This window comes from Nycticebus coucang, chromosome 7, assembly GCF_027406575.1.
Source record: "Nycticebus coucang isolate mNycCou1 chromosome 7, mNycCou1.pri, whole genome shotgun sequence".
NCBI lineage: Eukaryota > Metazoa > Chordata > Mammalia > Primates > Lorisidae > Nycticebus > Nycticebus coucang.
The window spans coordinates 94,663,531-94,678,147 of record NC_069786.1 but is presented as its reverse complement, the minus strand read 5'-3'; the positions used below and the strand labels follow the sequence as shown (position 1 = coordinate 94,678,147).

The following is a 14,617-nucleotide window of genomic DNA, read 5'->3' as shown; positions in this document are numbered from 1 at the left end:
TAATCAGAGAGGACATTGCTCTGACGTTGTGCACTCTGACTTCAGATGGCGGAACAGGCTGCCCTTGAGGTGTGCAGACTGAACTCAGAACTCTGTTGTGTGTACAAGGCCCCACTGAAGGACTCTTTGGGGGACACTTTTGCCTTTCAGACATTAGACATAGCCCATTTTCAAAGAAACTAGAAATCCCATGTAAGGGAGGAAAGGATTTTGGGAAAGAGGTAAAGCTCCAAGTAAAAATCAATTCCAAAAGAACAAAAAGCAGTGAAAAGATTCCCGCACAAGCTCTTCTCCCCTTCACTACGCCCTCCTCACTTCCCACTCTTGTCCTCACTTCCAACCCCCAGTATTTTCTGTGCTCCGTAAACTAGTTGAATCCAAATTCCCTGTGGAGCTCTTTTTAAGATGCAGATTCCCAGCCAGCCATCTATACTTTAAAGTTCAAGAACCACTGCCCTGGCCAGGCACCGTTGGCTCACACCTGTAATCCCAGCACTCTGGGAGGCCCAGGCAGGTAGATTGCTTGAGTTTAGGAGTTCGAGACCAGCCTAAGCAGGAGCAAGATCCCCATCTCTACTAAAAATAGAAAATAAATAGCCAGGCGTGGTGTAGATGCCTATAGTCCCAGCTACTCAGGAGGCTGAGGCAAGAGGATCACTTGAGCCCAAGAATTTGATGTTGCTGTTAGCTATGATGCCACAGCACTCTACCCTGGGCAACAGTGAGGCTCTGTCTCAAAAAAACAAAACAAACAAAAGCAAAGAACCACTGCACTAAGAGTGCCCTAACCACGACTATGGGAAGGCCCAAACTTCAAAGAACATAATGTAAACCTCTCTCCACTCCAGTGTTTCTAACTCCACTCAATGGTTAAAAACTCGCAGTGGTGAAAAATGAAGCTCATTCATTTTCAATGGAAAATGAATTCCCCTTGTCATAACACCCATCTCCCTTGATTGTTATTGTGTCTCTGGTTGTCTTTGCCATTAGACTGTGAGCTATACACTTACTCATGCAGGGCTGTGGAATCAAAACGGACTATGGCCCTCTGCTGCACACTCTAGCTGAATTTGGATGGCTCCTGACAAGCGTGCTGCCGACGCCTATATTGAGACAGGACAGGTAACACAAAAGTATCCTTAATACTTTTATTAATTCTAAAGTAAAACTTCATTAGTTTAACCAATGCTTATTTAATGCCTATAGAAAACATTTACAGAACTTCTAATTTGATTTCCTGGACCTTGGAGATTAGCAAATCCAATGCCCTCATGTTACAGACGTACATGCTGTCTAGCTCTTGCTGGGGCTGCTCTTGGACTCCTGAGCTCAGACTATCCACAGGCCTCGGCCTCCCAGAGTGCTGGGATTACAGGAGTGAGCCGCCGTGCCCAGGCAACATCATTTTTTCTTTCAGACTATTATAAAACAGCATTACAAAAAATAAATAAATAATAAAATAAATAAAATGAAACAGCATCACCTTGAATTCTTCAAGAGAAAAATTGGGCCCATTGGTATTATCATGTAGTGATAATAATTAAGAAGAGATTTTGGCATGTTTTCATTGCTGACGGTAACTCTGGAACAATGAAGTAATATCAGATTACAACATCATGATGTTTCCATGCTAATGCAATTTTGAACCCGGGTGTGTGAAACTGCCTAGGAAAATGAAGCAACAACTTTAACCCATGGACACGCTGGAAAAATATGTTTGTATAATCCAATAACTGGATATATTTGAATGATAAAGTAAATGAGGGGAAAACATCTTATGTATAGGCCATTCAAGTATGGCTTAGGTGACAGAAGAGTAGGAAAAAGTTGAAATCGCTTAAGACACTACTATTGTATTTAAGACAAACACGTTTAAGGAAGAAAGTTTTCACTGACAGTAGTTCTAAGTTGTTTTCAGACATGGAGGCCCCAAAGACAGATCAGGACAGGCGTTTGTTTTCTTGGATTCAGCATATATGTAAGGATACATCTTTATAATGTCATTATTTCTGTTGCTTTTATTGTCTTGCAGTCCCCAGTACTGATTTTGTATATAGTGAATTACAGTATTTACATTTCTGAAACATCTTGATTTAAGACAGACTGAGCTATTACACTTGAATAATTGGTTTCAATTTATTAGAGATTTCGGATCAGCCAAAGATAAGGTCCCAAGGTAATAGCTCTAATTTATTCGCTTAATTTGTTCAAAACTTTCATAGGTGCTTCGCATATATTATCTCTCTTAATCATTATGACTATTTACTAAAGTATATATTATTGTACAATTTTTCAGATAAGGTTACTTAAGAGGTTAGGTGACTTGCCCAAAGTCATATAGCTAGTGAATGGTGAAGTCATAATTCTTCGAGGCAAATTTGGTGGAGGACTAAATTAACTGAGCCAGCAGCTAATATTGTTGAACTTAAAATCACCCGCCTGAGTGTGGTGGCTCATACACACCGGGAGGCGGAGAAGGGAGGATAGCTTGAGGTCAGGAGACTGAGACCAGCCTGAGCAAGAGCAAGACTCCATCTTTGCCTGCCTGGGTGACGAAGTGAGGCCCTATCTCAAAAAAAAGAAAAAACAATCACCAAAATGAAAGGAAAGAAGGAAAAGCCAAAGTTGTTCTATTTGGCTACCTCAAGACAGCAGGGTTGCTCTCCTCTCCCCCACTTCTGATGCAATAGTAATCTTGGGGCTGGGGCAGCAATGTACATTGTTACAAGAATCCCAAGGTGATTCGGATGTACTTTTGGAAACCCCGAAAAGGGCTCAGCACCTGTAGCTCAGCAGCTAGAGTGCCAGCCACATATACTGGAGCTGGCAGGTTCGAATCCAGCCCAGGCCTGCCAAACAACGAGGACTAGAACCAAAAAATAGCCAGACATTGTGGCAGGCCCCTGTAGTCCCAGCTACCTGGGAGACTGAGGCAAGAGAATCACTTAAGCCCAGGAGTTTGAGGTTGCCGTGAACTGTGACAGCACAGCACTCTACTGAGGGTGACATAGTGAGACTCTGTCTCAAAAAAAAGAAAGAAACCCAAAAAGTACCTTACATTGGGTGGCGCCTGTGGCTCAGTGAGTAGGGCGCCGGCCCTATATGCCAAGGGTGGCGGGTTCAAACCCAGCCCCGGCCAAACTGCAACAAAAAATAGCCGGGCATTGTGGCAGGCGCCTGTAGTCCCGGCTGCTCGGGAGGCTGAGGCAAGAGAATCGCGTAAGCCCAAGAGTTAGAGGTTGCTGTGAGCCGTGTGACGCCACGGCACTCTACCCGAGGGCGGTACAGTGAGACTCTGTCTCTACAAAAAAAAAAAAAAAGCATCTTACATTGGGAAAAGGAAAGGAAAAGAGAGAAACAGAGATAAAGAGAAAGATAGACAAAGAGAACAAGAGAGAGGAAGAAAGTAGGGGAGAAATGGAGGGGAGGGGAGAGAAGGAGGGAAAGGGAAAGAATTTTAGAACAGAAGGAAGGTGCGCCTCCTCATTTATATCTCAGAAGAGAAGTTAAAGATGAGGGCTTTTTTCTGATACTGAATTTTGATCACTATTAAAAAAAAAAGAGCTTTTTAGTACAGTTGAATCAAGTTGTACTATATAGAGAATATTAAAAAGTCTGTTCCCTAAGAATGAGATGTGAATAGCAAGAGAAAATTGTCTTCTCACTGTGATGTCCAAGCCCTGCTTACCCCTCCCATTTTCTTTTTTTTTAATAATGTTTTGTTTTTATAATTCCACTTTTTTTTTTTTTTTTTGCAGTTTTTGGCTGGAGCTGGGTTTGAACCTGCCACCTCCAGCATATGGGGCCAGCGCCCTACTCCTTTGAGTCACAGGCGCCACCCCAACCCCTCCCATTTCTGCCGCCAATGTAGAAAAGGCCCAGAAACTTTGTGGGCCATGCAGCTCAGAAGCATTAGAAGTCTCTGGAGTCATTTAAGACACTTAAATGTCCCAATAATTTCTTCTAAATTCTCATGTGGCAGCCAAGGCAGTAGTTGCATATTTATGTACATACAGTCAAGGAGACATTAGGATTTAGTCCATTTCTATGTAGTTCTCTTCTATTTATGATTTAAATTCTGTAGAAACAGGGTCATATAATTCCATCGTGAATTAGATGCATAGTAATCTTGCTGTGAGCAGCATTTTGATGGCCACATTCTTAAAATAGTCCATTTGTCTATTATATGTACCTCAATTATCATCACTCTTCTCCATCTAAACTTAAATTTTTAACATTTAGTAGGGGGTGGGGAGGGTGGAGAGAGCTAAATTGTGGTAATGTTCTTTTTTTCTCTAGCTAAGCACATAGCTACAAAGTTGCAAACTAAAATTTAATTTTATAATTTTGTAGTTTTTTTTATTTTTATTTTTTTGGAGACAAGAGTCATACTTTATGATGGGGCATAAAGTATGCTGGGGCATCATAGCTCACAGCAACCTCAGTCTCTTGGCTCAAGCCATCCTCTTGCCTCAGCCTCCCTAGTAGCTGGGACTATAGTCATCTGCCACAATGCCCAGCTATTTTTTTTTAGAGATGGGGTCTCACTCCTGCTCAGGCTGGTCTCAAACTCGTGAGCTCAGGCAATCCACTCGCCTCAGCCTCCTAGAGTGCTAGGATTACAGCCGTGAGCCACTGTGCCTGACCTCATAATTTTGCTTTTAAAAAGAAAATTTTTATTTCAACTTTTAAAAGTAAGAATTCTCTCATTTTCTTATTTGTTTTGTTTTTATCCATTTACTTTTGAGTGGCAAATGCTAAATATGGCAATAAATGTGTAAGATGCAGCAAAATTAACAAATTAACCTAATAATTCTGTTTCTTCTAGTCTAATGAATTGTGGAACCATAAAGAAAAGCTTTTTATAAGAATATCTGTAGGGCAGGCATAGTGTCTTATACCTTTAATTCTAGCTCTCTGGGAAGCCAAGAGAGGAACTCGCTGGAGGAATTCAAGACCAGCCCAAGCAAGAAAGAGTGAAACCCATCTTTACCAGTCTGGGTGACAGAGTGAAACCCAGTCTCAGAAACAAAAAAAAGAAGAAGATTCATGCTAAATGTCAATGAACTTCACAGTTGTACAAAGACCTAGCTGGCCTTTTATCTCTACTGCAAAACTTGCTCACTCGTTAAGATATTTTTTAAGATGGTCTCATTTTGTTGCCCTCAGTAGAGTACCCTGGGGTCATAGCTCACAGGAAACCTCAAACTCTTGGGCTCAAACGATCCTCTTGCCTCAGCCTCCCAAGTAGTGGGAGTACAGGGGCCGGCCACAACGCCTGGCTATTTTTAGAAATGGGCTCTCCCTCTTGCTCAGGCTGGTGTCTAACTCCTGAGCTCAAGCAATCCACCTACCTTGGCCTCCCAGAGTGCTAGGATTACAGGCATGAGCCACTTCGCCCAGCAAGATTTATTTTTTTTTAATCATGTTCCCTGCATCAAAAACCAAATGTCTTCTCATTCATAAATTCTTTGATACTTCAGCTATTTACTGAGCACCACTTCAAAGGGGGGAATTTCTGCTATTAATGTGGAAGATGCAGAGATGAGAAGACAAGCTCCTCAGAGAGTGAAGATCTGGTAGGAGGGAAATGTGTACACCCCCAACTATATTACCCAGTAAAGGGGATAAAGCTCCATCACAGGGATTCATGGGAGCCCTGAAAAGGGGATGCTGCTTTTCAGTCAAAGGATTATTAAAGGCTTTATAAAGAAGTCACAATTGAGGGCAGCACCTGTGGCTCAAAGGGGTAGGGCACCGGCCCCATATACCGGAGGTGGTGGGTTCAAACCCAGCCCCGGCCAAAAACTGCAAAAAAAAAAAAAAGAAAAAGAAAATATTTCAAATTGTATATAAAACCAGCACATTTTACCCCACAATTGCATTGATATACATAGCTATGATTTAATAAAAAAAAATTCTGTGCTTCACCTACTGAACCTTAAAAAAAAAAAAAAAAGCCCGAGGTAGAGCAAGATGACGGCCGAGTAACAGCTTCCTTGCAACTTGGAACGGTGAGTCTGGGGAGATAATACTCCAGGCATCTCTGGCTGGTGGGATCTGCCTATAATCATCCCTTTGAGGATACAGGGATTCAGCAAAGGACATCTGGACCCCAAGAGGAGGACTAAAACAGTGGAAAACCAGCAAGTGGTTGTGTGTGTTCAATCGACCTAATCCCGCCGGCAGCCATAAGTATAAGCACCAGTGAGATTGCAAACCAGAAAAGCCTTACCTGTGAACTGTTTTGGTGTTTTTGGACTTTGCACTCAGTTGAACTGCCTTGGGGAGAGCTTGAGCGGAAGTATGGAGAACTTTGGGCATTGTCCAAGGCCCCAGACTGAGCTGCTGAGCTGGACGGAGCTAAGAGTGTTCGGTTGTGGGCCACAGGGAGCCATCGTGAGAGAACTGCCCCAGCAAACTCCGCCCTCAGAGTCACAGAGCAAGGATTGGGCAGGAGCTAGTAACCTAGTAACTGAGCAGCCTAAAAGTGGGGACTGAGCTGCCTTACAGCCTTAACCCTCTGGGGCAGAGTGAGACTGGTTTTGGCACACAGGAGCCTTGGGCTGTTGCCCTGGGTAGAGTTCTGTGGTGTCACAGCTCATAGCAATCTCAAACTCCCTGGCTTGGCGCCGTCTGGACCACCATGAGAGCTGTGCTGCAACCCACGACCCGCACACACCGGGCTTCTGCATGCCCTGACCAGGAACTGCAGGAGCCGTGCAACCCTGTGTCCTCCCTCCTGGACCCTCCCTGCCTCCACACCAGCCCACTCATCTGTCCAGGGACTCTGGTAGTTGCATGCCCTCTGGAGCCCTCCTTGCCTCTGCTCAGAGCCCTTCTCCTAGCCAGAGACTGCTGGAGCATTGGGCTCTCTGTGCCAAAGTCACTGGGCATCAGGCACTCCCAGAACTGTGCGCACCACTTCCCTCCCTGTTGCTGAATCCAGGTGTGTCACACTTCAGAGCTGCTTCTCCAACTAGAACTCCCTGGCTAGGGCAGCCCCAGAGGAACTACACAGGGTCACTCTCTACAAAGATCCAGCAACAATAGAGTGATCCTGATGGGGTCTAATCTTGGAGAGACACCTCCCCAACTCTGAGGACAGCCAGAGGCAACAGTGAAAAACAATCCTGAGGCGAAATCAACAGAAAAACTCTGGCAATATGAATAATCAGAGTAGATCAACTCCCCCAAGGATAAATGGGGCAGACACAGCACAAGATCCCATGCACAAATAGCTAAGATGTCAGAAATCGAATTCAGAATCCGGATAGCAAGTAAGATCGAATTAGAATTCCAAGCAGTAACCCAAAAGACATCTCAAGAATTCAACAAATTCAAAGACCAAATGACCAAAGATTTTGACACATGGAGACAAGAAGTTGCAACCCTCAAAGATCTGAGAAACACAGTAGAATCCCTCAGCAACAGAATGGAGCAAGCAGAAGAAAGGATTTCTGACATTGAAGACAAAGCTTTCTAATGCTCCCAAACTCTCAAAGAGGAAGAGAAATGGAGGGCAAAAACAGATCACTCTCTCAGAGAGCCCTGGGATAATTTGAAGAAAATCAATATTTGCCTTAGAGGGATCCCCAAAAGTGATGAAGTGGCTTCACAAGGTACAGAGTCTCTTCTCCATGAGATTATGAAGGAGAACTTTCAAGACATGCCAAGAGATTCTGAAATTCAGATAGCAGACAGTTTCAGAACTCCAGCACAACTCAACCCAAATTAGACATCCCCCAGACACATCATAATCAATTTCACTAAAGTTAATAAGAAGGAGAAAATTCTGAAAGCAGCCAGATGAAAGAAAACCATCACCTACAAGGGCAAGAATATTAAAATAACTGCAGATCTCTTTGCTGAAACCTTTCAAGCTAGAAGAGGATGGTCATCAACTTTTAATCTCCTAAAACAAAATAACTTTAAACCCAGGATCCTGTACCCAGCTAAACTGAGTTTCATTTATGACGGAGAAATTAAATACTTCAATGACATTCACATGTTGAAGAAATTTGCCATAACTAAACCAGCTCCCCAGGATATTCTCAGACCTATCCTCCATAAAGACCAGAGTAATCCTCCACCACAAAAGTAAACCCACCCAGAAAATTTTGATCAAATTCCAACTTCCATAGTCACAAAAGGATTAAAAATGTCCACCAGACTCTCAAAAGGCTTATCAACATTCTCAATAAATCTGAATGGTTTAAATTGTCCTCTAAAGAAGCACAGGTTGGCTGACCGGATACAAAAACTCAAGCCAGATATCTGCTGCGTACAAGAATCGCATCTTACATTAAAAGACAAATATAGACTCAAGGTGAAGGGATGGTCATCTATACTCCAGGCAAATGGAAAGCAGAAAAAAGCAGGTGTTGCGATCCTATTTGCAGACACAATAGGCTTTAAACCAACTGAAATAAGGAAGGATAAGGATGGACACTTCATATTTGTTAAAGGTAATATTCAATATGATGAGATTTCAATTATTAATATTTATGCACCCAACCAGAACACACCTCAATGTATAAGAGAAACTCTAACAGACATGAGCAACTTGATTTCCTCCAGTTCCATAGTAGTTGGAGATTTGAACACCCCTTTAGCAGTGCTGGATAGATCCTCCAAAAAGAAGCTAAGCAAAGAAATTTTAGATTTAAACTTAACCATTCAACATCTGGACATAACAGACATCTACAAACATTACATCCCAACAAAACTGAATACACATTCTTCTCATCAGCCCATGGAACATACTCCAAAATCGACCACATCCTAGGCCACAAATCTAACCTCAGCAAATTTTTTTTTTTAATTTTTTTTTTTTTTTTGTAGAGACAGAGTCTCACTTTACTGCCTTCAGTAGAGTGCCATGATGTCACAGGACTCACAGCAACCTCTAGCTCTTGGGCGTCCACGATTCTCCTGCCTCAGCCTCCCGAGCAGCTAGGATTACAGAAGCCTGCCACAATGCCCGGCTATTTTTTGGTTGCAGTTCAGCCGGGGCTGGGTTTGAACCTGCCACCCTCGGTATATGAGGCCAGCACCCTACTCACTGAGCCACAGGCGCCACCCAACTTCAGCAAATTTTAAAAAATAGAAATTATTCCTTGCATCTTCTCAGACCATCATGGAATAAAAGTTGAACTCAATAACAACAGGAACCTGCATACCCATACAAAAACATGGAAGCTAAACAACCTTATGCTGAAGGATAGATGGGTTATAGTCAAAATTAAAAAGGAAATCACCAAATTTTTGGAACAAAACAACAATGAAGACACAAATTACCAGAACCTCTGGGATACTGCAAAGGCAGTCCTAAGAGGGAAATTTATAGCACTGCAAGCCTTCCTCAAAAAAACGGAAAGAGAGGAAGTTAATAACTTAATGGGACATCTCAAGCAACTGGAGAAGGAATAACACTCCAACCCCAAACCCAGCAGAAGAAAAGAAATAACCAAAATCAGAGCAGAATTAAATGAAATTGAAAACAAAAGAATTATACAACAGATCAATAAATCCAAAACTTGGTTTTTTGAAAAGATCAATAAAATAGATAAACCTTTGGCCAACCTAAAAAGGAAAAAAAGAGAAAAATCTCTAATTTCATCAATCAGAAATAAAGATTAAAGATTAAATAACAACAGACCCCTCAGAAATTCAAAAAATCCTTAATGAACACTACAAGAAACTCTACTTTCAGAAATATGAAAATCTGAAAGAAATCGAACAATACCTGGAAGTACGCCACCTACCAAGACTTAGCCAGAACAAAGTGGAAATGTTGAACAGGCCTATATCAAGTTCTGAAATAGCATCAACTATACAAAATCTCCCTAAAAAGAAAAGCCCAGGACCAGATGGCTTTACATCAGAATTCTACTAAACCTTTAATGAAGAACTAGTACCTATATTACTAAACCTCTTCCAAAATATTGGAAAAAAAAGGAATATTATCCAACACATTCTACAAAGCAAACATCACCTTGATCCCCAAACCAGGGAAAGACCCAACAAGAAAAGAAAATTATAGACCAATATCACTAATGAATATTGATGCAAAAATATTCAATAAAATCCTAACAAACAGAATCCAACAACACATCAAAAAAATTATTACACCACGACCAAGTGGGATTTATCCCAGGGTCTCAAGGCTGGTTCAATATACGTAAATCTATAAATGTAATTCAGCACATAAACAAACTAAAAAATAAGGACCATATGATTCTTTCAATTGATGCAGAAAAAGCTTTTGATAATATCCAGCATCCCTTCATGATCAGAACACTTAAGAAAATTGGTATAGAAGGGACATTTCTTTTTTTTTTTTTTTTTTTTGGTTTTTGGCCGGGGCTGGGTTTGAACCTGCCACCTCTGGCATATGGGACCGGCGCCCTACTCCTTGAGCCACAGGTGCCACCCTAGAAGGGACATTTCTTGAACTAATAGAGGCCATCTACAGCAAACCCACAGCCAATATCATATTGAATGGAGTTAAATTGAAATCATTTCCACTTAGGTCAGAAACCAGGCAAGGCTGCCCATTGTCTCCATTGCTCTTTAACACTGTAATGGAAATTTTAGCCATTGGAATTAGGGAAGAAAAGACAATCAAGGGTATCCACATAGGGTCAGAAGAGATCAAACTTTCACTCTTCGGAGGTGATATGATCGTCTATCTGGAAAACACTAGGGATTCTACTACAAAACTTTTAGAAGTGATCAAGGAATACAGCAATGTCTCAGGCCATTGGTATGGGTGGGGCATCTTAGAATGGGTACAGGCAAAACTTACTAAATGCAGAATACAAATGTCTACATACAATAACTAAGAAAATGCCACGAAGGCTACGTTGAACAGTTTGATGAGAATATTTCAGATTGTATATGAAACCAGCACATTGTACCCTTTGATTGCACTAATGTACACAGCTATGATTTAACAATTAAAAAAAAAATGGGGGAAAAAAAAAAGAAGTCACAATTGAAACTATAGGCAAGATAGGAGCAGGTAGAGATGGTAGAATGGACTTTCCAGATGGGAGAATGCCACAAGCAGAGATTCAGAGATAAGCTACAGGACAATCAGTCATGACCTTCATTTTTATTCTATGTACTCTAGCTCTCTTTCAAAGATGCTTAAAATTGTAAGCACATATTGAACCAAGCAGAAATTCCTATAAATTTCCTATAAAAAAAATAATCTTTAAGTTTAATTATCTGGGGCTGGGTGTGGTGGTTCATGCCTGTAATCCTAGCATCTGGGAGGCCAAGGTGAGAGGAAATATTAGCCAGGTGGGGCTGGGGGGACCCAACAATGGGCAGCAATCTGTCTGCCTCTTGGGGAAGGTCCTAGGAGTGAGATCCTCAATTTGAGATATGTCTGAAACTTCTACACCCCTGATTTTCTGAGAGTCATTCTGATTTTAAGTAAGTCCTGCTATTTTCGGAACACCTGTGGGACCACATGGAACTCCTTTTGGTTTGGAGACTCTAAGTATGGTAGATCTGAGGGAAAGAGGTCTGGAGCCTTACAGAGGGATACCTATTTGGTAGAGCAAGGGAGTTCCTCAATGCTTCCAGCGCCTCCTAAGATAATTGTATTTACAGAGCTGAAATAGCTCTATATTTTAGCAGATTGTTGAAGTCAGTACAGGACCTGAAAGGCTGCTTCAGGTGCCCCATATGCTCTCAGAGGACAGGGCCCACATCTCCTCTTCCCTACAGAAATTTTCATCTGAGAAAGTGCTTTAGTTAACTGAGTATCTTCCTGAGAAGGATTTAAGGATCTTCAGATTATCTTTTAGACTATTTATGACATTATAGGAAATTAATGCAGCTTTTGAGAAAATGCTTAATTTACAGATAATAATTTAAGCTCTAAAAAGTTATGGTACAACCTGTGTTGGCTACAAGTATAGGCTGCTGCAAAGCCACTAAGGAAAAAGTCTGCAGAGAAGTTGTGAAAATGTCTACTAGTCCCTGAAATTCTGAGGGCAGGGCAGGCATGGTGGCTCAGACCTGTAATCCTATCACTTTGGGAGGCCAAGATGGGTAGGAGTTCTTAGCTCAGGATTTAACTTGAGCTCAGGAGTTAAAGACCAGCCTGAGCAAGAGCAAGATCCCATGTGGGGCTGGGGGGACCCCACGATGGGCAGGCACTGAGGGTGACAGCACGAGAAAAGACTCAGCCTCCAGTTGTCTTTTTTTTTTTTTTGAGACAGAGTCTCACTTTGTCGCCCTCAGTATTGTGACGTCATGGCTCACAGCAACTCAAACTCTTGGGCTCAAACAATTCTCTTGCCTCAGCCTCTTGAGTAGGTGGGATTATAGGCACCCATCACACATACAGCTATTTTTTAGAGACAGGGGTCTCGCTCCAGCTCAGGCTAGTCTTGAACGCACGAGCTCAAGCAATCCACCCACTTCAGCCTCCCAGAGTGCTGGGATTACAGGTGTGAGCCACCACACCTGGCCAGCAGACCCAGTTATCTTAGGTGAGGGCCTGGAGAGGCACACACTGTCTCCAACATCATCAGCTGTTAGGAAGTGCTGCTCAAAGCAGGCTTCTCAAAGGTCCTTCTATTCTATCAAAGCCATGACATGGGCACCCCAAGCAAATGTTAGCATTAAGCAAAGAGCAAATAAAGGGCAAAAAAATCATAGGAGTACATCATGTGATTTCAAAATGTACTCAAAAGGTAAAGGCGTAAACTTTAACTTTCCTGACTCGCTTCAGTGATTCCCATCTATACCTTGCCATAGCTCAGTCGATAGCAATATTTAGTTGCTAGACATTCCATTCCTACCCCATTATGGGAGGGAGATGTGGAATCCCTGAACTTCGGTCAAACAGGTCTTTAGGAATGCTGGCCACCAGGCTATTGCTAGCTTATGTGCACTGTGTCAGCTCAAGGGGGTGTGAGGAACCGGGACTTTGACAAACCGGCCCTTGGGAATGACTGGCCTAAACTACACTGTGCTCTTAACACCCACAGAAAAACTAGCTGGGCATAGTGGCTCATGCCTGTAATTTCAGCTACTCCAGAGGCTGAGGCAAGAGGGCCACTTGAGTCCAAGAGTTTGATGTTGCTGTGAGCTGTGATGATGCCACGACACTCTACCCAGGGTGACAAAGTGAGCTTCTCTCTCTCTCAAAAAAAAAAAAAAAAAAAATTCTGAGGGCAGCAGATAACCCCGATCATATCATGAGGAACAGGACAGAGGGGGCAGCCCTGGAGAGGCTGAGTTCCCTGCAGGCAGAGATGGCTCCAACATTGTCAGTGAAACTTAGATTTAAAGTTCCTAGACAGACCCCGCAGCATATTTGCTCAGCAATGTTTTCTTTTATCTTCCCTGCCACCTTCCATACATTTCATAAGAAAGCAAAAAGAAGACTCTATATGAGTGTCACTTAATGGAGAGGGATTTGCTATGACAACATGTCTATCAAGAAGCCCTGGGCTGCCCAGAATAAAAGATCTTATTGACTAAACTAATACAATTCACTCAGTTTCTGTAGTGCTCTCAGTGTACACTTGTTTCTTATGATAGTCCTTTAAGGGGGGCAGAGGACATATTATTTTCCCCATTTTATGCATAAGGAAATTGAGACCCAGAACTTTTCTTTTTTTTGCTGGAGCTGGGTTTGAGCCCGCCATCCTTGGTATATGGGACCAGCGCCCTACCCACTGAGCACAGGAGCTGCCTTAAGACCCAGAACTCTTATCATGTTTGTCTGGAGGCCAGGCGCAGTGGCTCACGCATGTAATCCTAACACTCTGGGAGGCCAAGGTGGGTTGATTGCCTGAGCTCACAAGTTCCAGACCAGCCTGAACCAGAGCAATACCTCATCTCTAAAAATAGCTGGGTGTTGTGGTGGGCGCCTGGCAGTCCCAGCTACGTGGGAGGCTAAGACAAGATGATCACTTGAGCCCAAGAGTTTGAGGTTGCTGTGAGCTATGACATCATGACACTCAACCTCAGCATGACTGAGTTAGACTCTGTCACAAACAAACAAAAAACTTTGTCTGGGGTTACCTCTAGTTCCCACTTTCCCCACATCACCACGTTATCTCTGCAATCAAGTCCAGAATGAACTTAGTGAAGCCCTGACTACAAAAAGAAGAGGCTTAGTTCAGTTCCGTTCTGACCAGAAGACTTTATAATTAGTGGATAAATATAAGACTATTTTGTAAAAAGTTCAGATTTTTATTTAGCATCTCCCAAATTAAGTATTTCAGCTTATAATGTTCAGAAGTTTAGTGAGGAATAATAAAATAAAAACAAGTGTTCATTTTCCTGGGCCAGTTAAACAGATCATTTATAAAAGATAAATCATTGAAAGCTTTGACCTAAAATCTTCCTGAGAATTCAGTTTTGCACAAGGGCGAATAGCATTACTTTCAATAAAAAAACAGTTTTATTGGCTTGGCACCTGTGGCTCAAGTGGCTAAGGCGCCAGCCACATACACCTGAGCTGGGGGATTTGAATCCAACCTGGGCCCGCCAAACAACAATGATGGCTGCAACCAAAAAACAGCCGGGCGTTGTGACAGGCACCTGTAGTCCCAGCTACTTGGGAGGCGTAGGCAGGAGAATT

General features: G+C 42.5%; 1 protein-coding gene across 2 annotated transcripts in view; it reads left to right on the top strand.

The window, feature by feature from the left end:
- Positions 1-14,617, top strand: part of RFTN2 (raftlin family member 2) — an 89,824-nt gene that overhangs the window by 62,741 nt on the left and 12,466 nt on the right. For both annotated transcript variants that reach the window (XM_053598125.1, XM_053598124.1), the window contains exon 7: positions 1,019-1,122. In XM_053598125.1, the coding sequence (XP_053454100.1) occupies positions 1,019-1,122 (104 nt within the window). The remainder of the gene's footprint in view (positions 1-1,018; positions 1,123-14,617) is intronic.